Below are 25,567 nucleotides of genomic sequence, written 5' to 3'. Positions count from 1 at the left end.
AAATGGTGGAGTGGGAATGGAAGCTGATCAGAGCATGGACTGCTTAAAGCAGATGTTTTAGAAGTAAAGCAACTATGGAAATGACATTTTGTGAGTAGTCTTTTCTGTACATTGCTATGATATGTTGAATTATATTGATGTAGACCCGCCCACAACTAACATATAAAGCACAAAATCTGGACACAGATGACTGTGGATGTTTAGCAGTGCCATTCATAAGCTACTAAATGATCATTTTATGTTTTGTTCAAATCTCGAGTCAACTGTGAAAAACCCGGAATTTCTGTATTCTTACAAAGATAAACCACATGATCCTAATACTTAAAAACAAGTGCAGCTTTCTCAAAAGATACAATATCAAAATAGGAAGGAAGAAAAAAACATGTCTGATGCAAACAGCACGTTTTTCTGGTTTCCTGCCCTGCCTTTGCTCTTTGGTATAGACAGAGCAGGACTGAGTGAAAGCCCATTAAAGGGCAGGTACCCATGCTGCTGGCCTGATTCTCTAGTTGACACAGCAGAAGTAACGATACAAAATACAAACCACTTGTCACACTCACCTTGATTTTAAGTTTCCCATTTCTATTCCTGACATGGACTCTTAATTACTGGCCTCGTGAATCCATTCCCTTCCCCAGTTAAAAGTATAAACAAAATTAACATCTTTTTCTTTGTTAGGCTGTAAAATTGATGACATTCCCACAAACCTCAAATGGGTAATTTAAGACTTCCTAAGGCAATTCAGAGTCCACAGTGAGAAGCAGACAACCTGGATCTAGAAAAATGTGGCAGTTTTATTTCTCAAAGGATTCAGAAAGAGAAAGTCGCTAAGAATAGGATAGGATTAAACACTGCCTGTATTTCACAACAATATCATTGAAAAGGGAAAGTGGTTGAGTGAGGAGGTGAGGTTAGGGGTGTTAGTGTAAAGACAGGACCACGTGCTTTCGCTTTTACCCTAATGTCTCTATAAAATGTAATTTATTTACTAGTTGCAGCAACTTGTTTTGAATGTTTGGAGTTGGGGTGTCCGAGTCTGAAATGTTGTAGTCATAGCAATTTGGGTATTACAGTTTTGTCGTTTATTTTTTACTGAGTTTTATACCTGATTTCCACTATCCAGAAGAGAGTGAATTGAAGCAATATTTTCACAGTAGAGTATCTAGGCTTCCCTTAGCTGTGAAGGTTAAAGTTTTCATATTTCCTACTTAATTCATTTTTAATAAAGGTTTTGTTGGAACAACTAAGCATGGTATTTCATTAGTTACTAATCAACATTACAAAATTTAAGACAATGATATATGATTAATACTAAGATTGTGTAGTAATGGCTATGTTGTCTGATGAATAAAAACCAAAAAACAAATAAAATTAAAAGAAAGATATGGACACAATAGACCCCTCTCTCGGGATTGTCAGTTGATATCAGTGACCATCTTGTTTAGCCCTGGTTTTCATTCTGATTTGCGTAGACTGATTGCCTCTGAATTTTCTCACTCATGCCATGGGCCTTAAGAGCTCTTTAGAGAGTGGAAACAATTTGCTTAAAAAACCATTGCAGGCAGCTTCAAGACTCAGTTCTTCTTCCAGCAAGAGAATTCCATCTAAAAAGCAAAAGTGTGTCTTTTTTTCTTTTTAGTTTCCTTGTTCCACCTTAGACCCAATCATAAAAAATATATAAAATATTCACAGCACTGTAGTGCAACCAGTTTATGTAAAATCCCATTCTTTCTATAATTTGAAGGATATTTCACAGCAAACTTTACTAACTTTAATCTCCTACTCTACCCTCAATCTCAATAATCAGTTCCTCACAGGATTAGATACTGTGATTTGATCTTTCTAAGGGACTGTACATATTCCCAGAACATAGCATCTTAAAGCACATTAAGCCAAAATGAATGTGGTTTCATTGGGTATATGAAGTGATTCTTCCACTGCAGTCACAAATGACTTATGGATGGTTAGCAGTGCCATCCATGCGGGCTTGCCTTTGATTTGTAGATACCCAAGAATTGTCTCCACAGAGAAAATGTACAGAGGTAGCATTTCACTTTTATGTTTTTCATCAAACAGCTTCCTCGTGACAGAGGGAAAGGTATGAGAGTTGTTAGGGAAAACATTCTCTATTACCAGAAGGTTATTTCTTCAGAAGTCAGAGGCTTGTGTGCACTTGTGTGAAGGGAATACTAAGTTAAACCTGGGCTAGAGGATTCTTTTCAGATAAGTAGCCTTTACAAAGCCTCCTTTACCTCATACAAACAAAATTGTCAACAGGTAGCTGCTTATAAGTTATTTTGTCATAGAATTAAAAAAACTTTGATTCTAAAATGTATGCTTTTGTGTACCAATATGAAATCTGTAGTATCTGAAACATTCCCAACCAAAGAAAGAATTGCAAGTCCGCACTTGGGGCTGGTGCTCGGTGGTTTGTGGGATCCGAGAAATCTCACTTGGGCCTCCTCTGGAGCCTGGATCTTACTTCCATAAGTTCAGTCCTTTGAATTAAGGCTTGTAATAAAAATTGTATTTTCAATCTTTATTGGTGTGAACCAAACCCTGGATGGGGCCACATTTTAAATAATTACTAATGATGATCCCTTTAAGAAACATTTATTTATCAATTATCTTTATATCTCAAGAGCTACTTGTGAGAGAATGGAAGACTACACCAAATACCAGGTTTTTCTAGGAGATAATTAGGATGGCAAGCCTGAAATCCCAATGGCTTCCTAGGTAGGCAGCCTTAGGAACTCCAGGAAGCAAAAGAAATAGTAGGAGGATGCCCAATATCTTAAAAGGGGGAGGGGGTGATGTTGAAAACAAAGATGCTGTGGGTAACTTTGAGACCGGCTTCACAGTTTTGCTTAGGTTCAATAAGATGACAAGATTGAAGAGTTATTTTGACCTCAAGATCTCAGATTTCTGTTTCCCCGTGATTCTTGGTGATATTGGTGTTGTATGGGTGGTTCTACCCTTTTTATTTTAATAGATTGGTTCCGTTTTACCACAAAATATTTAGATATGCATCTTCTAAACAAACACGAAACCATAGTACAGCATGGAGAGTGTAGAGAAAACACTCACGAAAGGAATGCTTCCCTCTGGAAACAACTTCCCACAGGATGGGGTGTTTTCTCCGGTGCTATTGGAAGGACATCGAAAGTCAATGGATTTCAGCTCCGAATACAGCTCATTTGCTTTAATTTAAAGGTCTCACTTTCAATTTTGTATGGGATGTTTAGGTTTCCTTGTAGGCCTCTTAGGAATCACAAGCTTCTTTACCCCTTAACTCTATACTTCATTGCTGTAATCGAAGCTCTTTTGTTGCTATAATTCCTTCCTAATGCTACAGTTTTAGTCAAGTATTCTTTCCCTCTAGAGGCATTAATTGTTGCCAATTTTGAAAATGCCCTTGATTGGTGTATACTTTTTGCTTCTGGTGCCAAAACATGTCACTGTTTGCTATTCTTCCTCTAGGTGAAAAGACTTTTTTTCTTCTTGTTCAACATACACTATGCCCTTTTTAAGCTCTGTAGTGTAATTTAGAGTATCTTTGTCTACCAGGTGGAAAGTCAGCATTCTTCATGGTTTCATGTACTTCACCAATTTGCAGTACATGTCTCAGGATAGAAGATTTAAATTTTCTTTTATTTGCTATTAGCTGTGAAATTATTGGTCACTGGAGCTTATGACAGTCTATCCTTGTTAAGGATTTACCTTTGGTTTATAGTACGTCGCCAAAATAAATGGTTATTTTCCAATGACAAGACCTTCACTGAAACACAAAGTTAAAAGGGAAGATACTTCTTCAAATGTAGCATAGTGTACGGGAAAATATCCTCTAGTTTGAAATTAAGTGAGTTTCTCTTTTAGTCCTGGTAACTATTTCAGATCATATACAGTTAAACGGATACTTTATTAACAAACTTTATTCCCTTCATTCATACACACGTGCGTGTGTGGGCACACACACACACACGAAATCTACCTCCAGTTAAAGAGGAAATATTATTTAATTATTGTTTTACAAAAAGTTATAAACACTAGGATATATTTTGAAATAAAAGCCATCACCCTTCAACCAGCATCAACTGAGTCCCCACACTGAACAGTCCCCTGTTCCAGGCATTAGAGAGAGAGCGTTAAGCAAGACAGACAAATAACTCCCACAAAGCCTGAGTTTTAGAAAGATGGTCTAGATTTCATTTCCAATTTAAATTTATTCTGCTCTTCCTCATCTGATTCTTTACTAAAGGACCTTATAAGCTCCATCCAATAGGAACACGTTCTCCATGATGAGAGCACCAATTTGTGTTTCAGTGCTTGGAATTATGCAATTTATTCTAAAAGTCATCTGCTTCTGAGAGTAGTACAAGTCTATTTTATTATATAAAAATGAAATACACTGAAATTTACTATCATTTTACTGAATATAAATCAAGAAATAGATTCAATATACATTACCTAAGGACTGACATTTCAAGCCCCTTAGCCATGTGTTGCAGTAAATGTGTTCTCTTGTTCATTTACTGCTACATTTTTGAATCATTGCCTCTGCCCATATGACTGTTGATGTCTCTCCCTACAGCCTGGATGAACCCATTTCTTTCCAAGGGTGAGAGCTGCTACAAGATAACAGAAAACCTTGGCCTGAGCTACACAGAACTCTTGCTTATTATAATGTTTTATAGAACTCAAAAGAAGAATTGATGTACAGTTTAGTCTTTTTTTATTTGAACTTAATTTTGTTTTATTAAAATACAAATAAAAACACAGTACTCTCAGTAGTTTCATAAACATTTTGCTACCTACTTTAACATTCTCAAATATTTTCTTGATTTCACATTTTTGATTTATACATATTTTATTTAAACTTCATTTGTGGTTTTGTAAAGTTTTATGATTTAATACAAAAAAACTGCACATCTCCAACTTTACAATGAAAAGTTAAAACACTTTTTTACATGTTGAGAGTAAATTGTGAGGATTCTGGTAACATGGGTTAATTTCAGGTGTTGGGCAATAATTATGAAGACTTCCCAGGATGACCTAGAGAATATCAGTGAGTTCTCCATCCTGCTGCGGGATTTGATTTCTCTCTGAGATAAATGTCGTTCTGTGTGTGTTTTTCTCTCAGGAGGTCGAGTTGTGTCGTGTTAACAGTCAAGAAAAGCTGGGCCTGACAGTCTGTTACCGAACGGATGATGAAGAAGACACCGGCATTTATGTCAGCGAGGTGAGAAATGCCATGGAGGAGAGGTTAGGGGAGGCAGACAGCGAGCAGTGAAATGACTCACGATGAGAAAATCCTTGGGAGGCTGGAATGGGAAGAATTGGCAATGTGCCAGTAGTTGTCACTTTCAATTAGGAAAGAAAATTAAGTTGCCCAAGTAGTGGAATTATTATCAGCCTATTTAATGTGGATGCTTTCACCACAGAATCCCAGTAAGGAGAAGTGCAAAAATTGTAACATTGTCTAAACCTGAGTAAAGTCCCTTAAGTACACAGGAAGCTGAGCAAAGTTTCTGATCAGCAAACGTTTGTCCTTCTGTTCCCGCTGTGTCTTTTAACTGTCCTGTTAACAATAGCATTGACTTTTAAATCTAATATCCACAATAATCAGATATTTTACTCTGCTGACAGAATTGATAAAGTTAAATATCATATCCAAGAAGTTCATCCATTGGTTTGTTTTATTCAGCCCCATAATCACTTTCAAGAAGTGAGGTACTTACCCAGGGAACTGTATTCAATATCCTGTAATAAGCCACAATGGAAAAGAATATGTACATACATGTATAACTGAATCACTTTGTTGTACACCAGAAGCTAACACAACATTGTAAATCAACTATACTTCAATTTAAAAAAGTGAGGTACGTAAATGTGAAATACCCTCAGTGTTAATAATTTTGAAAAAATGTGAAGCAAAATTTATTATTATAGGTGATTTTTTGAAACTCCCAAAAGAATCATTTTATGAGAAGTAGTAAGGTATTATGTGTGTGTGAGATATATATACAAATACACATACAAACATATTTATAATTACACATATACATGCAGACACATATATGCATATACAAGTATATATAGATATGTTATCTAACTCCTGCATACATATATGTGTGTGAAACCATGTATGTATATATATATGTGTATGAACCCAAACTATATGCTAATTGCTGTTCTGTGCTGTTCCAAAGTTTCTTGGCCATGACTTTGAAAACATTATGTAACTTACTGAGCTTCGTCTTCCTCACCTAGAAACTTAGTACGACAATGTTTATCACATTACTTTTATAGAGGTGTTTAGACTCTGGCAGAGATAATATAATTAATGAACTTAGAAACTACTCAGCTCTATAAATGTATCAGTTTACCAAAGAATCTACTGACTGGCTCTCACTATGGAAAAATCTCCAGAGAATACTTCACTTATATACTTCTTTTAAATAAACAACTATGATAACCCCTCTGCTTATGGTGAGGAAGTATAAGGAAACACCTGCAGCATTATCTTTTGTAGTATGTATGGAGGTACAAATGCAGAATTTTAATATTAGTTTGATTACTGTTCTGAAAACAAAGTTTTAGTTGTGAATGTCTTGTAAATAGGATACAATTGATTAATCATCCCTTATTTCCTTCAAGTAAGTCTCTGTTTACTATTTAAACATGTCAGCTTTGGAACTTTACTTTTCAGGTATAATAAAAAAGCCACAGGAACAGAACAAAATTACTTGGAAAAAATGTTTCCCTATACATCTTACGTGTAATTATAGTGTCTTTTGTTCTTGATTGATCACTTAAAACTCATTTATTGGCTGGTACCACCTAATTAAAAAGTAATATCTAACATCTGGATAAGATGGATCAACCTTACCCTACACTTGAAATACTTTGCTTTAAAAAGGAAAAAAAAAAAAAAAAAGGCTTCGCTGGAATAAGCTCCAATAAATTGTTTGAAGCCTTCATGTGAAATGTGATAGATGGAATTACCCCCAGTGAACAGTAAGTCATCACTCAAGTTTGGCCCATTAAAATGTTGATAAACTCTTAATAGAGCTTTAAATATCTATTTATTCTAAAATAAGTGACAGTTAATATACTTCACCCTATATGTAAAGTAGTGTCTAGTAATAATCTACATGGATAGGATTTTTTTCATTTCTTGAGCTACATAGATTATAAATTTCTTTATAAATTAATGTGCTCATAACACAGAAATCCCTTTAATAAGTTTGGACTTAGGGTATAGCTATCAGGTTTTCTCAGACAGCTAAGACAGGATTTAAAAATCACCCTAGCAGAAAGTAAATTTCCTGGGTCCTAGTATTAACATCAGCTGAGGATCATGTCAGCTGAAGACCATGTCTGACAGTTGGGATACAGAAATGAGTGAACAGATATAAAAAAAATAAATAAAATTAAATTAAAAGGGGGGAAAGGATAAAAGGAAGGAAGAAACAAAGAGAGGCAGGGAGAGAAAAGTGGTCCACAAATCAAGATGTGCTCTAGTACTCTTTTTTTTTTTTTAAACATCTTTATTGGAGTATAATTGCTTTACAATGGTATGTTCGTTTCTGCTTTATAACAAAGTGAATCAGCTATACCTATACATATATCCCCATATCTCCTATAATAACTCTTTTAATGTCATTGACTGCTAATCTGACAGCTGTGTAAGTTCTAGTTTAGTTTTGTTTTATTGATTCAATCCTCATCAAGGGTCATATTTTCCTGCTTCTTTGTATGTCTAGTAATCCTTGACTGGATGCCAAACATTGTGAATTTTGCCTTGTTGGGAGGTGGCTATTTTTATTCCTGTGAATATTCTTTTTTATTTTTTAACATGCTCTAGTACTCTTTAATTTTATTGTAATTAATTCTAAAATAGTTCATTTACATTTTTAGAATCAGTTGACAGAAGAAAAATTTGGCATGCACTCTATAAATCAATAGAAAAACTTGAAATACATTTTTAAAAATATTTTTTAAAACCACACTTTTAAGTTCCTGGGAGGATATTGCATATCCAGTTGAAGCTGTGTGTCCTCTCCCTTACAGGTAGATCCAAAGAGCATTGCTGCCAAAGATGGCCGGATTCGAGAAGGGGATCGTATTTTGCAAGTATGTGGGGTGGTTATTTCCTTTAATTTCCTACTATCTGTCCAATAGTTTTAATTTTATTTTGTTCCTTGAAAAATGTTAGAGAAAATAATTTGTGTTTGTTTCTGGATAGTAACATCTACAAAACTAAAAGCGATCATTTAAACCTTTTAAAAAATAAGGATAGTGCCATTTAATAAGGAATATTAGCTAATAATTAGTGAGTAAGACATAATCTCTGGACTCAGATACCTCAGCTTCAGCTTCCAGCTCCATCACTTACTTGGGCACTTTACTTAACCTCTCATTGTAAGCCTGTTTCCTCATCTTAAAGAATGGTAATAGTAAACTATATTGCTGCAAAGGTTAGATATGATTAAGCATGTGGTGTGCTTAGCGCACAGTGCATGGTGAGTAATAAGCGTTAACTGCTGTTGTTACTAGCATCAGCAGCAGTTATTGCTGCCTTTTCCACAATAAGTGTTCCATTACTATGAAAGTTTAGAGGTCTGAAAAAGTCTTAATTATTTATAAATGAGTTGCTGGGGACATGTGGAGGACAGAATGTGAAAACATAGAGGCTGACTGAATTTCAGTTTAAAAATAGAGATGGTAAGCACTTTAGAGGGGGTGTGTAGACTGGAAAGAGTTCCCAGCCCAACCAGGAAAAACTGCAAAAGCCAAAGTTTCTGTCCTAAATCTCCCTTGACCTGCGCTATCCCTTCTGAGTCCTTTCTCATAAAGGGTGGCTGGAGGAAGACACACAGCACCCCAGCTCTTATGTCCAGTTTAACCCAAAATAAAAACAGAGGTCCTTGGGGGTTGAGTTTCACTGCAGATAACAACTGCAAGACAGGAAGGAGGACTCAAATGACAAACTGAAGACGTTACAAACTGTTAAAACATTCTGCAAACGTTTTAATTGTTATGACAGATCTGTTGTTCCCATTTCTCCTTCCTAGATATGAACCCCTAACGAATGTTTCTTTCAATTTAATACATTTGGATTCAACACTCTACCTGGAAGCAGGGCTTTAAAAATAGACAAGATGCCATGGCAGTCTTTCGGGCATTCCCTGTGTATTTAGGAAGACAGCTGTTTACACAGATGATTACAGTACAATGCGACGTTGTCATGAGAAAGTTGTGCCACACGAGGGCTATTCTGCCCAGACTTCTGCTGGTCTTCCTTCCTTTCTTTAGGGGGGGGTACTCACTGAATCACACCACTTCTCCATACCCCTTCCCTTCTCTAGCAAGAGGCCACAGAACTCCTTTTTCATCAAGGACCCTTTACTAAGGCTCCAATGAGGAAAGAATAAAAGTATGAATTAGAGGTTACGGTCCCACTAGTCTTCAGAAAACTTGAAGAATACATAATTCCTACTTTAATGAGCTCCCTAAGTGATGACCTGTAGTTAAACAAAATGGGATGTGTCTATCACTGGATAACTCAGGGGCAGGAAAAGTGAATCAAGAAACCAAGACTTGCTACCATACTTTCAATGTTTTTCTCACACTCGTGTGAGTAAACGAGTGAATGAAACACGGGTATTCAGTAGAGAGAGTGATAGGATAGATGGAAGAATAAAATCTGCAGTAAAGCTTTACTTATACATCCTCGTTAATAAAAAGGGGTACCATCTTCGTGTGTCATCCAGATAATGAAAGCTTCAAAAATATTTCATTGAGTTTTTGATTTAGAAATCATTTTAAATGTGTTGTTTACTTTGTTAACATCTCCAATTAAATATACTGAAAAGAATGTAACCTTCCTTTGATGCTGAGGGTCACGTCACACCCAGCAATCATCATGCAATGCTATATATAAGAGAGCAAAATGCTCAATGGCTGAAAGATAAGATTGTGTGCCCTGATATTAAATGACCCTAGCTGGCTACTTTTTCTGATGCATTGGGTCTATGTTTTGTCATTTTCCCCTTGCTGTTTCCAGCTGTCACTTCTTCCTCTCACCATCTACTCACCACGCCCCATACCCACTACTGTGCACTCACTGGCTCCCTTCCTAGTTTCCAGGTCACCACCTCCCATAGGCTAGATACACAAATACAGTTAGTAAAATGGTGTCTATTAGTTCTGTGGGTAGAGTTTGATAGAAATAAAGTACATGTGTTTCCACAGATTCATACTATGTATTTTGACACTTCCTTATTCTTGGCTCTATCATGGGCAGGTAAAGTTTTCAGATAAGATATTTTCTGGATAATAAGGCATTCCTTAATGGACTTGATTCACTGAAAAAACAACAGCAGGATTGATAAAGTGCTGTGGTTTGCCTGATTAGTTTATGTTTAGTGACAAATATGTCACATCTAATGAATAAATACCTGTCACATTAAAAAGCCTAGAATTCAATTCTATCTGCACACACAGGAAACAAAGAATCTTGAGGGTGATAGTAAAATTATAAAAAAGAAAACTGTGACAAAATTGTACCGATAGACAAATAGCTCACGTGTGGCTGGTAAGGAGATTATGGGATACCCTGTAATGAACAATTAATGACTCCTTTCCCAGGGAGATGAGAGTGGGAGAAAGAGAGGATTTCTTCTCATCCTTTAAGTTTCCTGGCTGGCTTTGATTTAAATGAATCTCATTAGAGCAATTGTGATTTTAATTTCCTGTTCACAATGACCTACGTAGAGTATTTCTATGGTCCTGCCTTCATTGTGTAGCTAAAATTTTCTAACTGTGGTGCTCCACGGTCCTGTCAGAGAACCTCACCTAATGGCACCACACACACAGGTAATCACACGATATTGTTAGAAGGTAGGGGTCATGCAGAAGAGAAACCATGACCCACCTTCGTGAGAACACATTCTAACTCTCATGTGTTTTTTCTCTGCAAGTGCTTGACAGTTCTATTTGCTGTGCTTTTGCCACAAACTGCTGGTATCAGGTGTGTTCCCAGGAATTAATATGGGGAAGTTCTTTTACAAAATTGCCATGCTGAGTCAGGAGAAAAATTAAAGACATACATGATCAGCCGTCTAAAGTAAAGAGTGCTCTAGTCTCACGTTCTCTTTGGCATATACTATTCCATGTAAGCAATCTAATCTCATGTTGGCCAGAAAAGTCAGTCATGTTTCTAAGGATTATTCCTGACAAAACCCTGCAAAAGCTCCAACAGTGGAACAATAAGACTTCTAATCAGCTCTCTTTCTTTCTCTGCCTTAAACTGGTCCTTACCGTTTCTTCCTACTCTTACTTTCTTCCCTTTGGATAACTGTTTTCCCCTTATTTCCCCTTATTTCTTGTTCTTTTCACCTCTGTATTTCTATTCTTCACTCACCTTCTTTCTCTCCACACTAAAATATAAGCACATTTGAAATAAATTTTTTTTCTCTTGCCTAAGATTCCTGGGTTTTCAAATAAGAAATTCTATAGGTGGTTGAATGCCAAGAAGTGTAGTTGCCTACCTGCCTATGGTACACTGATACAGGAAACCTAAAAATTGGCATATTCAAGCAAAAAAGGCTATATAAATATATTTCTAGACTTTTAGGGTTTTACACACACACACACACACACACACACACACACACAAACACACACACACTCACACTCATATGCCCCTACAGGAGATTAGGCCTAAAGTGGAATTTTGGCTGATTTCTCTTTGTAATTGCCACAAATCTCTCCTAAGCCAAGATAATATCCATTTTGAAACTAATATTTGCATATACCATGCACAGAAAATGAGACAGATATATTATCTAGCAGTTTTTCCTCATTGATAACAAAGGTTAAATATTGCGTTCCTCCTTGCTCTCTTTCCCTCTCTTTTCTTGAAATGGAAGTCTTCCATTAAATTGTGCTGACTCCAGTTCTCATCTATGCTCTCCCCTTGTTTCTGGGTCCTTCACCTTTCTGTCTGCATGATGTTTCCAGGCTCAGCAAGCTGCTTTTCCCACAAGCAATCCTGTAGCTATGAGCCATCATTCAGCAACAAGAGCAAATGAAGGTGGAAAGGTCTCTCTGATTCCATTCCTCAAGTCTTGTCATTCCTTGAAAGGCATCTTTGATGAAACCTATGGCTGCATTTTTTGCCTCAGTATCAATCTGGGTATCAAGCTAATGTCCCGAGTACAACAGGATCTACCAACCAAGTGGCTAAGGTGGCCTTTATTTTGAAAAATAAACAAAGATTACATTTTAATGCCAGTTTTCTGTGACAGATTTCTTTCATTCCACATATGATTCTGGGTGTAAAACTGTTTCTACAATGTATGATCTGTCCTCCCAAAATAAGAACATAATGCCAGGACTGAAGACCATGGCTTTTGTCAGTATGAGTTCACAGAGGAGAGAGAAGAACACCAACTCTAAAGGAAATCAAATGCAGCCATATTGTTTCTTGATGGCCCTCTAAAAATTAAAAATATATATGAGATAGATATCTTTTAAACTAGAACCATGTTTCCTGCTATGGATTTCAATGTTATGCATGAATTTTATTCTATTTTTTTTGAATTTTATTTTATTTTATTTTTTATACAGCAGGTTCTTATTAGTTATCCATTTTATACATATTAGTGTCCATATGTCAATCCCAATCTCCCAATTCATCCCACCACCACCACTACCCACATGAATTTTAATATATGTGTTTTGTTTAGAAGAAAAGAGTCTTTCTGAGGGATTAAAATATAAATAATCATAGTAATAATAATAACAACAATAGCATTAACAGTAATATGTGCAAGCTTGAGCACTTTCTGTATAACAGGCACTTATTTAAACTGTTCACATATATTAAGTCTTTTAATCCTATAACAGTCCTCCGAGAAAGGAACTATAATCTGCATTTTAATAGAGGAAATGAACAATAACATTAACATGACTGAAGAGTGTTTAGACTAATGGTAAGTAAAGTTTAGATGAAGAATTTGGAAGTATGCATATACTCAAGTGAAAAAGTAGTAGTGAGAATTGTATTTCAAACAGAAAAGGTTAAGTTGTGTGAGATCATCCAACTCAGTCTCCTTACGATCAATGCCTACAATGGAGGGAAGATGAATGATTAGGTCCATAATTGATAGACAAATAGATGCATCACAGATATACTACTAAGAATTACTATGAAATGGATAAAAGCCCTCAAAACTGAAAGAAATCATTATTTTTAAACTACACGAAATTGAGGTGGGGGAGGTGTAGTGGAATCCGTCACTGCCAATTTATGTTTATTTGAAGAAAAAAAGGGCTTGGACTCAGTACAAAATTTTCAGATACATATTTACCAAAAAAAAAAAAAAAACCCACAACACATCCTTCTTGGTCATTAGTCCCCAGTTTGGAATCAAAGTTTTCATTTTCTAATTTGGTGAATTTTATTTGAGAATTGCCAAAAAAAAAGGGGGGTGGGGAATGTACTTTATAAAAGCTGAATTTCCTGTCCACACATACAAGTGAAAAACTAAGGAGCTATTCATTTGATCACAGTAAGAAAATACAGCATGAAGTTGTATGATTTCCCCCCCCCCTTTGACTATCACTGTCTGCTTTCTTTGTGCTAAATATGAGTCTAGGAATAATAATCATTTATTGTGGTCCACAGTTGAGATTCCTGAGCTTGTCTTCAGATAATTAGGTCTGTCTTCATGAATCAGCCAGAATCCCAGAGACCCACAAGGAGAAAATGTCAGGAGTCTACTTCATGCTTTTAAGCAGAAATTCTCAGTGAAAGATGTTAAATTAATTATTGAAAAAAAATGGTCAATGCAGCCACACTTTCTGAAATAAATACTTATTTTAGATAGAATTACTTGACCTCTTCAATTGAAATTTCTTCCCACATTTTTGATTATGTGTTATGGATCAAAAATCTCATCTCTATGGAATTGAGCAATCAATAAAATAAAAGAAATTTAAAATATCCAAAGAAAAAAGTGTATCAGTAAGAGCTAAATACATTTGAACATCAAATGTAGTTTAAAATACAAACTTTAGGAACCTTATTTGCCCTGTAGAACTTAGAAAAAAGAAAAAGGTACATTTCAAACACCGCTAGAATCTTTTGTTTTAATCGAAAGTTTACTCAAGCTTGGCTTCTTTCAGTAAGCATTCTTTTTAAAAATTTTTTTTCTTATTTTATGTTAATTTTTAAAAATTTTATTTAAGTATACTTAAGAGATGAGCCTTAGGATATTTCATTAGTTTTGTTGTTTTAGGGAAGCGGATAGATCCGAGAAAGGAGCTGGAGTAGATGACAGTGATACTGGTTCTTCATTTGATTAGTTAAGCACTGAAAGATATCCCAAGAGTGATTTGGGGCAACTGAGTCAGACCCACACGCAAATACGAAATGATTAAATGAAAATGCAAGCAACAGCAGCCCGGGAGCATCGCCCGGTGAGAGATAACGCGGCAGCTCACTAATTGGCTCACAGCAAGCGTGCAGGATGACGGATTTCAGTTGTGGTATTGCTGGTCCTACTTCCCCCAGCACCATTATCTCAGAGTGACACTTCCATTACTCTGAGCGGAGAAAGATGAACGTCACCTGTCAGGGGCTGGTTAATTGTGTTGCTAGATGTATGTTGCCAGGGCGCAGGTTGGACATTTATGAACATAACTGCTTCCTCTGATGTCCGCCATCCTTCAGGGATCGATACGGCTCTTACAGTAAGCACGTAATTGAGTGAAGGCACTTACCACTGAGGGGCTGAAGACGAGCCCATTGTGTGAGCTTCATTGTCCATACATTTACCATAAATGAGCTGATATTTGCCATTTATTGTGTGCAGCATTGTGGAAATGGAAACTAATGCGCCACTTTCATCTGTTTTCTAGATAAATGGGGAAGACGCCCAGGATCGAGAGGCGGCGGTGGCCCTGCTATCTAGTGATGAGTGCCGGAGAATCGTGCTGCTGGTCGCAAGGCCGGAGAGTCAGGTCAGAACAGAGAGAGCAAAAGTCTTGAGACTGCACTTTAGGTTCATTGTCTGCTATTCTATAACAGATCAGTGTCACGGATGTTTGTAAAACCAGGCATACAAAATATAATTGAGTCATCTTTCCCAACTGGCCAATCTTATCAAAACAATTATAAGTAAAGACTCCTTAATATGGCTTCACAGAAAGGCAGCTAAACATCTTATTTTTTTGAAAACAAAATTGAATCATTACTCTCTCCTTCCACTTGCCAGTTATTTAAATTAATTCATAAATGAAAAATGATTGACTTTATGTGATATTTAATTCTGTGTGGATCCTTTAGTTTTTCATCTAAAAATACTTAATTGGCATATTAAGGTATCTTGAAAGAATCTCTAATGAGAGAAACATTAGCATATCTAGCTATCAACTTAAATCTTTTTAGAGTAACTTTTTCCAATAAAATACCTTAAGTAGTACAGTGTAGTTCCATGTATAGTAAATGAATTTTTTCCAACTTTAGTGTGACAAAAACAAATTGATAGCTTTTAAAGAATTTTTTTATATCTTTACAGAGGGAGATGTCATGAAAGTAAAGGAGAGTTAATGGTGGAAGAAAAGTACTATTGGTACTTCTTTTTATATCCTTTTTATCCCCCACCACAATGCAGAAAGGACATTACATTGTCACCATTCTATCCATCTGTCAGTGCTGGATAACCAACTTCAATGAGTGAAGTTGGTTATATCACCATTTGTCTTTCAGGTTATTGATCTGATATATTTCAGACTCAATAACTACATACTATCTATAAATTACATTGAGTAAGTGTATTTCAGTGTCAGACCGAATCCTGTCTTGAATATAGTGGTTTTAAAAGATCACCCTTTCCACATATATTTCCATTATGCCCTTGACCATTCTGAATGGTTCCCATAAAGCCTGCTATAGCCTAGGGCAGACTAAAGTTACACACCTGAGGTCCTAGGAGTGGGAAAGGAAACCCCACAACTGGCTGTGCTGTCTATGTGGGAGTGAATTATTAAAATACATATGAAATTGCACTAATTACCTGGAAATTTTGCAAACTGGTTAATCTCAATGATCCCATTTTCTTGAAAAATAACAGAATAAAGGGGCTAAATACATATTAGTGAAATTAATGGTAAATTGACGAGTACTCAATAGTCATCCTTGTTGTAGAAAAGATATTTCAACTTTATAATGTGGTTTCCCTGCCCTTCCCATGTTACTGCTAGAGAACCTCATTTATTTATAATTAAAGCATTTTCTTTATTATGCCACATAATAGCTATAACATACTGTGGAAAAAATAGAAATTAATAACATAAAACCAGATCCTGTTAATCTTTAATGGCGTACATGTGCTTGGTAGAACCACTGGCGTTTTTGAATATCTGGTTAACACTCCTGACCCAAGAGTCAATGTTGGAGGATGAATTTTCAAACAAGACTTTCTTTCCACAGTTGATAAAAGATGGTTGTCTGACTCTGTAGCATATCATCCTATCTCTTCAAAATCAAGATCTGCCCTAGCCCCTTGATCCTAAAGAAGCTGTCATGACACTGGAAGGCAGCTAATTGTCTTTAGAAAATCAGATTTCTAGAAAAATAAGGAAAGAAAATGCATTTTAATATCATAATTTAAAAATGTAATTTAAGCAATACATGCTATAAGGTGGCAAAAACAACACAAAACTTGTATTTATATCACCATATTTTCCCATCAGTTTCAGTATATCTCATTATTGCATTTTTTGCATGTGTATTTTATTTAGGGAGAGTATAGAAGTTTTAGTGTGCTTTTTCTAGTCTTTTTTTTTTTTTTCTTTTTAATGTTTCAAATTCTCTCTACATTCTCGGAAATGATCAGAGTTGCTGGGGGCAGTATTGTGCAACCGTGCAATATTTTTAAATAACTCATTTCTTTCATTCCCTGTCAACTTACTTTCATTTTCTGCCCATTTTCTTCCTCAGACCATTAAAGATATTGCTATTCTGTCCTATTCCCCTTGGGACATTGGGGCAGAGAGGACTCTTGTAAGAACTGTAGAGAACTTTTGAGAGAAGTGCAGGTTGTTTCTTTCTTGGAAATGCCACGTGTGAGCCTCTACTGTGCAGACAGATCCCCCTGTATAATTATGACAGTCCCCCCTTTCCCATGGCTCAGCTCAAGGGAAAAGTCTGTCTCTGCCACAGCACTGAACTCAGACTGCCATGAATGTGTGTGTAGGGGGAAGGGAAATGTTACAGGGAAGGGAGGTGAGCCAGAAGAATCTCTCCTGACTTAGTGTGCTGTGTATTCCTCCAGCCTAGAGGGAAGTCTTAATCAAAGTAGACATACACTAACTACACATGGCAACTCAGGGATCTGTGGGGTTAGTTAATAAGAAAAGAGTTATAGGAAAGCATTAATTTCCAGCATGTGTTCTCTTTGTCTTCCCCATCCCTTCATTTCAATTTCAAAAGACTCTGTTCCATCATTCACTGTATCAGTGTTGGCAGATATTTTGTTTTGACCTGATTAAAGAAAAAGTCCTCGCTGTGCTTATAAAAAATAAACATTTCTAGCTTTAAGTAATTTCTTTTGGAGCCTGGCATTTGCAGCTTCACGAAACTTAAAAGGGATTAAAAAATGTAAAACTTGGACAATTATGCATTGGACTGAATTTAAATTTTTAGTCAGCTTAATCTTCATAGCTCATCTGTATATCAAAGTCACCAGAGTGGAACTTGGTCAAGTTATTCAGGCCACAGTGAGATAAATGAGGATGCATAAACGCATTGATGCTTTTGGCCCAGTCAAGTTCGAAATAATTTAAGGTCTAGGTAGCCTTTAGTAAATAAAAAGAAACCTATGATTGCCTTCATTTAATGAATGTGATACATATACACTAATGCCTCTTCTGGTGCAATTTAATGTCTTCTCAGGTTCGTTTGTTTTTAAGTTTTAGAAGTTCAGTTCCTTAAAGACAAGCTTATTTTTTGTGTTTGTTTGTTTGGTACTTACCCATTTGTCCGGTGGTGAAAACATCTCCCACTGTTGTCAATTTTGACTCACTAGAAAGCTGCTGTTTCTTTGTAACACAGAGTAAAGGGGAGCTTTGACAATAATTCAGTTAATTCAATCAGCATAGACAGTTAATTTATGTAATCCAGCTCCAAAAACCCACTTTGAGGCAAATTATCTGAATTGACTGTCAACACTTATCATATTAGCAAGGTAACCACCAGTTTTCCACTTCCTTTTGTATTGAGAAGCCAAAAGGATTTGTTTGGTTTAGTTTGTGTAAGACTGCCACAAGAATACCTACCTTCAGCACCCACAAAGAAAACCCTGCACACTTCACACGGCTCCCTCACCCTTACGTGCACATTTAAGGTCTTTTTCCTTGGAATTGGGTCTGAGAAATGAATCACAGTAGTCATGGCACAGCATCACTCTTTATTGAGAGTAACTTAGAATTTTCCTTTTTTTTTTTCAGATGAAATAAATGTTGTCCATATTTGTGGCAAGCAGCCAACTTGTTAACTTGAAAGTCAGCCATCTAAAAATAAAAAAGCAAAATGAGGGTAGCATCAGTGTGTGTGTGTGTGTGTGTGTGTGTGTGTGTGTGTGTGTTGATGGGGGGGTGCTTTGTGTGGAGTTGCTTTGGGGGTTTTTGTTAAGGAAAAAGGCCCGATTGTCTCATAGCCCTATTAGGACCATTGCTGTTCTTTAACACGGGGACTGTTGGGGGTAATGAGCATGACAGCTGTGGATTATGCAGTATGCTTTTCATACACTTTGAAAGACGGTGATGTTCTGTGCTGAGGTCTACTCAGTTATGAGAGAAAATCTGTAGCTCTGTTTCAGGGAAGGATAAAAGGCATGAGTCCAATTTTTTTTTTAATCACCTTTTCTTCCTTCTGAGAGGTGAACTATAGGAGGCTGGTATTTTGAAGAGAATCATTATGATAAAAGGAACTGGTCAGGCGTCACTATTTAAGTTTACCCTATTTTAGCTTGAGTTCTCATTAACTGAATGTAATGTACTAATGTATTCTTTTGCAGCTGGAGGAAGGCTGGCTAGAAGATGAAAGGAATGAATATTTAGAGGAGTTAAACTCGTCGATGTTGGAGGAACAGCATAATGAAGCAATGCAGCGCACTGCCAGTCAGGTGGAGCAGGTAGGGCCACGATCTGAACTCCAGCATTTGAAATGATGCTAGTTCTTTTTTAAATGTGTAACCATAAATGGAATAAAAAAACAAAAATCAAAGAGTTTGACCAAACATCTCTGTGATGGTAATTTTTGAAAGCAAATGATCATCTCAAATGAAGCAGAGGGAATAAATACAATTTTTTTCTATTAAGAATACTTCTACTTTGGGAAGCTTAGGGGCCATTGTGGAGAGTACAGTAGTATTCAAATGCTGACCCAGGCACTGTTCAACCTAATTTGGAAATTTAATAGTAAAAAATGCATGTTGCTTCTCAATATACCAGCTAGAGATCAACTATATCTCATGATGTAACCCCTCCCCCCCAAAAAAAGTAATTTCGTATTTTAAAATATTAATGTATGTATTTGAATATTTAGGCAACTTTAGGAAGATGATGACATGATGTAAGCCATCAACCTTACTTGGGTATTTGGTATCGTGATTACACCTTTATACTCCTGAATTAAGAGTAGTTCAACTTGAGATTATTGACATCATTTTGTCTTAAGGTCATATATTCATTTAACAAAAAATTCTCAGCCCCTAATATGTTTCAAGTACCATGTTTGATCCTGAGAATACAAAGAAAATGAGCAAAGTTCCTGCCTTTAAGTAATTCATAACTAGTGAAAGATCACAGTGTGGTTTGTGGCAAACCGAGTCTTAGTATTCTTTTCATTTTTGTTGTTTTTCTACTAGATAAAATTAAGATCGATATAGCCTAGATTTTTTATGTCAGATTCATGTCATTCATTTGCCTAATGTAATTTTATTAACACTTCCGCTGTCCATCTGCTTGTTTAATTATCATCCTATTCTCAACATTAATCCTTAACTCACCCTAAAAGGTAATTTAAAAAAAATCCTGGCTGTTAGGCTTAGGAATATAAAACACAAACATCCTATCACTTTGCCAAACTGAATGATGAGATGCACTGACGTGCTGGCATCCCATAACAGAGGTGTGTGTGTGTGTCTGTGCATGCGTACTCATGTGTATATGCTAATAAATTATTAGGTTGCAAACTACAGTTGACAGAGCCATGTGTGCTACACTCTGTGCTCAACATGGATACTCAGTGGCCACTTCACAAACAAGAGTTCATGCTCAAAAGCAATGCTGCTACTGTAGCAATTGCTTTTCAATATAAAGAGGACAGGTTGAAATTTTAATGTATGACTTCAACACTGGCCACAAATAAAGATATTTTTTGGTGGCAGCTGCTGGTTACAAGCAAGAAAGTCCTTGCTCCAGGCTTTTTCTCTCTTAGATAAAAAATGTGACCTGATACAAAATTGACAGGAGGATGTTCGAATAAAGAAAGAAGGGAGAAATCCTGTCCAGGTGAAGTGATATGGTGTCAGATGCTGCCTACTCATCAGATGTAATACAAATGCTAGGTCTTTTGAGGTAACAGAAGATGTCCCTGAGGTGAGATTTTCATTGTGTAGAAATTTCTCTTCACCATGAGACTGAAAAATGATGAGAAGTACAGAAACCTTTAAAAGTCCTTTGCCCTTATAAACAATAATACTACATTAGAAGTGCCTTAGTAGAAACATTGCCTGTCACTATAATAATTCCATAGGGAAATGATAAATTATAGAGTAGCATGATATCAGAAACCAGGAATTCTAGGTTTGAGAATAGAAAACTGTTTTCACATGTGTTCATAAACCAGTGACGAAAGGGCAATTCAATTAAAAATTGCATATCCATATTTAAAAACTAAAATACATATCCATCTGAAGGTTTACTTCACATGCTGTCCTTGGTCCTGTAACTGTTGTTAACACACATTTTGCTAATTAATTTGTCTGTATCATTTATTGCATGAAAAATAAGAAAAAATACTGCCTTTCTGTATTTTTTCAGCTTACCATTAGATAGGAGAAAAAATATAAATGTTAGTTATATGGTATATAAACTCAAATGTCCAATATCAATAATTAATATCATCTGGGAGTTTTATGGCACAGTGTGCAGATGTCACCACATTTGATGCTGTTGTCACCTTATAGCAAGGGACATAAGGATGTATCAAGCTTTCCATTGTTAGTTACAGTTACTTAGGTATAATATTATTTTTTATCAATAAGACATTTTAAATCAATCTCAGTATGTTCTTAAGAAATGAGGAAAAATATTTTAGGGAAAGATGGAGAATCCTAGAATAACCTGATACGTTATCATGTTCTCCCTCCCGTTCATTACACTTTGTTCTGCCATTACTTAGGTGGAAGAAAACAATTATCTTAACCTTCAAGACCTGTTTTACCTTTTATCACCCATTCTGTCCTTCTTTGACACTAACAAGCTTGATTATATTTAATTATATAATTTCCTGCTAAAGGAAAAAAACATATATATATGTATAAAATCGTGAGCAAACTTAGACATAAGGAGAATACAATCTAGAAACTGCCATGTAGACTTTTATAAGAGAAGTGGTGGAAGAAAGAGTAACTTTACCGTATTCACAGAGAAACAATTAGATGTGCACTTCCCTAGGGCAGTGACAGTTAATTGTTCTGCATGAAAAGCCAAAAATTACCAGGGAGTGAAGTTCACATATATTTACATACCTATCTCAAAATATGTTTTTTGACATTATGCCCATGTCTGGCAATCAGTGCTGCTCAGATTTTCAGGGGAACCGTCATTTTACTCGCAGTAGAATAAAACTCACCTCTGAAGGAAATTACTGGTTAAGAGAAGAAAAATCTTTTAAAGTAACCCAAGTGAGTCCAAAGATACTGCTGTTGCTTTTGAGCAATGTGATTTGGAGATGCACTGAGGTCAAAGTACATGTATGCAAGAATACAGCATCTTGGACATGTAAGAAATACTGGCCCTGGGAGATGGCATTGGCCCCCTAGACCTCTAGCCTAAGAAGCTACATCCATCTGGGATTAAGTTTCCTCATCTGTAGATGGAAGGTCCTGGGCTCCAGTAACGAACCTATTCCTGAAATTTTGTGATGTTTGGCTTATCATTATCAGTGTATTACTAGATCCAAAGAAGTCTCCTCTGAACTTGAGAAAAGTTCAGAAAAAAGAAAATAGTAACAAGGTGTTGTGGCTTCTGAACTCTAGGCCTTCCTATTTCTAAAGACTATTTCAGCACTCTGTCTTACTCATCCTTTTACTCACCACAGAAACTCATAAAGTCACCTCATTTACACACCTTCCCTCCAGTTTCCCAACTAAGAGAAAACCTTAAGACAAGAATCACTTATTTAAATGTGTCCTGTTTTATTTATCCTCAAGTGAGTAGCATAGCCATATTCAAGCAGCTTTTGTTTTCTTTATATTCAAGCATAAAAAGCTGCCACGAGCTAATTGCCTTTATTTCTAAAATTGTTATGGACTAAAATGAGGGCAGCTTTCTAGGAACTGCACTTTTGCCAAGAAGCACTGTTTTTTCAAGCAAGTTTTCCAACACTTGGTGTTTTTCAAAATAATTAGCTTTCTTTCTTCTCTCAACTTTATTTTCTTAGCCAAAAAAACAAGAAGAAGAAGAAGGCACAACAGACACGGCAACATCCTCATCCAACAACCATGAGAAGGACAGTGGAGTGGGGCGCACAGATGAAAGCTTGCGGAACGATGAGAGCTCAGAGCAGGAGAATGCAGCCGAGGATCCCAATGGCACATCTTTGAAGAGCAAGAGAGAGCTGGGGCAGAGCCAAGACACTCTGGGAAGCACTGAACTTCAGTGTAATGAGAGCTTCGTGTCTGGTGAATACATTGACTCAGACTGTACTGGCAACCAAGATGAGGAGTGCGAAAAGTTTCGGCAGCTCTTGGAGCTCAAATGCAAGATTCGGAAGCATGGAGAGTATGACCTGTATTACTCAAGCAGCACAATAGAATGCAATCAAGGGGGACGAGAGGGAGTGGAGCACGAACTACAGTTGCTTAATGAAGAACTAAGAAACATTGAACTTGAGTGCCAAAATATCATGCAGGCTCACAGGATCCGGAAAGTGACAGACCAGTATGGAGACATCTGGGCACTACATGAGGGAGGATTCCGAAATTATAACACCAGCATAGATACGCAGAGGGGAAAACTAGATGACATCCTTGAACACCCAGAAAAGTCAGATAAAGAGAGTTCTAGTGCTTACAACACAGCTGAAAGCTGCAGAAGCACTCCACTCACTGTGGACCGTTCCCCTGACAGTTCCCTCCCAAGAGTGATCAACCTCACCAATAAGAAAAACCTGAGAAGCACAATGGCAGCCAATCAGTCCTCTTCTGGACAGAGTAGTAAAGAGTCAACCAAAGCCAAAACCACTGAACAAGGTTGTGGCATTGAAGGCAAAGAGAAGACTTCAGAAAGCAGCAAGCTTTCTGATCCAGAGAAGACCAGTGGTGAACACATCCCTTACCTCTCTCCTTACCACAGCTCCTCCTATAGATATGCAAACATCCCAGCACATGCCCGGCATTATCAAAGTTACATGCAGTTAATTCAACAGAAGTCTGCAGTCGAGTACGCTCAGAGCCAGCTCAGCTTGGTGAGCGTGTGCAAGGAGTCTCAGAAGTGCTCAGAACCCAAGATGGAATGGAAGGTGAAAATCAGGAGTGACGGGACACGGTACATCACCAAGAGACCCGTGAGGGACCGCATTCTGAAGGAGCGTGCCTTAAAGATCAAGGAGGAGCGGAGTGGCATGACGACGGACGATGACACCATGAGTGAGATGAAAATGGGGCGCTACTGGAGCAAAGAGGAGAGGAAGCAACACCTGGTGCGGGCCAAAGAGCAGCGGCGCCGCCGAGAGTTCATGATGCGGAGCCGGTTGGAGTGTCTCAAGGAGAGTCCCCAGAGCGGCAGCGAGAGCAAGAAGGAGGTCAACATCATTGAACTGAGTCACAAAAAGATGATGAAGAAGAGAAACAAGAAAATTTTGGACAACTGGATGACAATCCAAGAACTGATGACCCATGGGGCCAAGTCCCCTGATGGCACACAAGTTCCTAATGCCTTTCTGTCAGTCACCGCGGTATGACCGAATGGATGGAAGGCAGCTGACTTTCAGAGGGTGCTACCAGTTTGGGTAGAGGATGCTTGCCTCGTTCAATGTGGCGTTTTTATATATATTTTGTGACTCTTTATAGTTTAAATTTTTTGTAAGCAAAAATACCTGCTAATTTTTCATTTGTTTTTCATATACTGGTACCTTCTTTTTGGCTGAGATTTTTCTTTAACTTGTGATATATTCGTATTACTCATTTATATATAAAAACAAACAAAAGGAAAGAAAACAAAAAAAAATGAACAAAAATACTGAGGAGCTAATTAATTTCCTATTTTAATGTATCTATTGTAGATCTGGATTTATTTCTCTAGTTTACTTATTTTCTACTTTAATAACAACTCAGTGTCAAAACATTTCTCTGCTTGCTTCTTGGCATAATACATATGAAATCAAACCTGTTGATAAATCATGTGCCACATCTTGTCTTATACATAAAAGCCACCTCTTTTTAACATGCCGTTGTACATTTAACACATAAATGGCCGTTGTCTTTGTCTCAGTAAAGTGTAGGTGGACAATCTTTCTGTGGTATGTAGTGACATTGGTCATGTAGCTAGATAGTTGTGGTAATTGTGACAATAAAAGCGAAATAAATTATTGATTATCCCTGAGAAAAGCTATCAAGGAGTGTTTTATTTCCATTGTTCACTGTGGTTACCAGATATAAATTAATTATATATATATACTATTTAGAAGACTCCTAATTGTGGATTATAAAATGCATACATTTTCTATCCTTTTTTTTTTCAAGAAATTGTCCTGAAATACTTCCCACAGATAATTGTGTCCTATATTCTTACCAGGAGTAAGTTAGATAATGTGTGTAGAGCATCTAACAGATGCTGACTAAGCATTCAATAAACATGAGTTCATGCTATCCGTGACTGCCACCCACGTAAGGAAAAGCCAAGAACAATTTAGGGGATGACATAGACAGAGAAGATCAGTAAAATATCTTAGATTTTTTGTAAGGACACTGTATAAGTCGGCTCAAATTACCATAACAACATACCATAGACTGTGTGGCTTAAACAATAGGAATTTCTTATAGCTCTCAAGTCTGGAAGTCCAAACTCAAGGCACCAACCAATTCAGCTCCCTGATGAGGGCTCTGTTCCTGTTTTGCTCATGGCCTCCTTGCTGTGTCCTCACATGGTACAGAGAAAAAGAGAAAAAAGTTCTCTGGTGTCACTTCTTTTAAGACACTAATCCCATCATGAAGGCCTCACTCTCATGACCTCATCTAAACCTGATTACCACCCAGAGGCCCCA

The 25,567-nt window shown here is 36.8% G+C and overlaps 1 protein-coding gene across 2 annotated transcripts in view; it reads left to right on the top strand.

Annotated features, from left to right (window-relative positions):
• The window catches only part of PDZRN4 (PDZ domain containing ring finger 4), a 375,783-nt gene extending 350,878 nt beyond the window's left edge, over window positions 1-24,905 (top strand). The window contains exons 6-10 of one of the 2 annotated variants that reach the window (XM_065886738.1): window positions 5,141-5,239; window positions 8,074-8,136; window positions 14,932-15,033; window positions 19,092-19,208; window positions 22,745-24,905. In XM_065886738.1, the coding sequence (XP_065742810.1) occupies window positions 5,141-5,239; window positions 8,074-8,136; window positions 14,932-15,033; window positions 19,092-19,208; window positions 22,745-24,265 (1,902 nt within the window). In that variant the 3' untranslated portion in view covers window positions 24,266-24,905. The remainder of the gene's footprint in view (window positions 1-5,140; window positions 5,240-8,073; window positions 8,137-14,931; window positions 15,034-19,091; window positions 19,209-22,744) is intronic. The other variant, XM_065886739.1, reaches the window with a different exon arrangement.
• The last annotated feature ends 662 nt before the right edge of the window (window positions 24,906-25,567 follow it).

This window comes from Phocoena phocoena, chromosome 11 (genome assembly GCF_963924675.1).
Source record: "Phocoena phocoena chromosome 11, mPhoPho1.1, whole genome shotgun sequence".
In the NCBI taxonomy this organism is placed as follows: Eukaryota; Metazoa; Chordata; class Mammalia; order Artiodactyla; family Phocoenidae; genus Phocoena; species Phocoena phocoena.
Note: the sequence above shows the minus strand (reverse complement) of the source record. Positions and strands in the feature narration are given on the sequence as shown.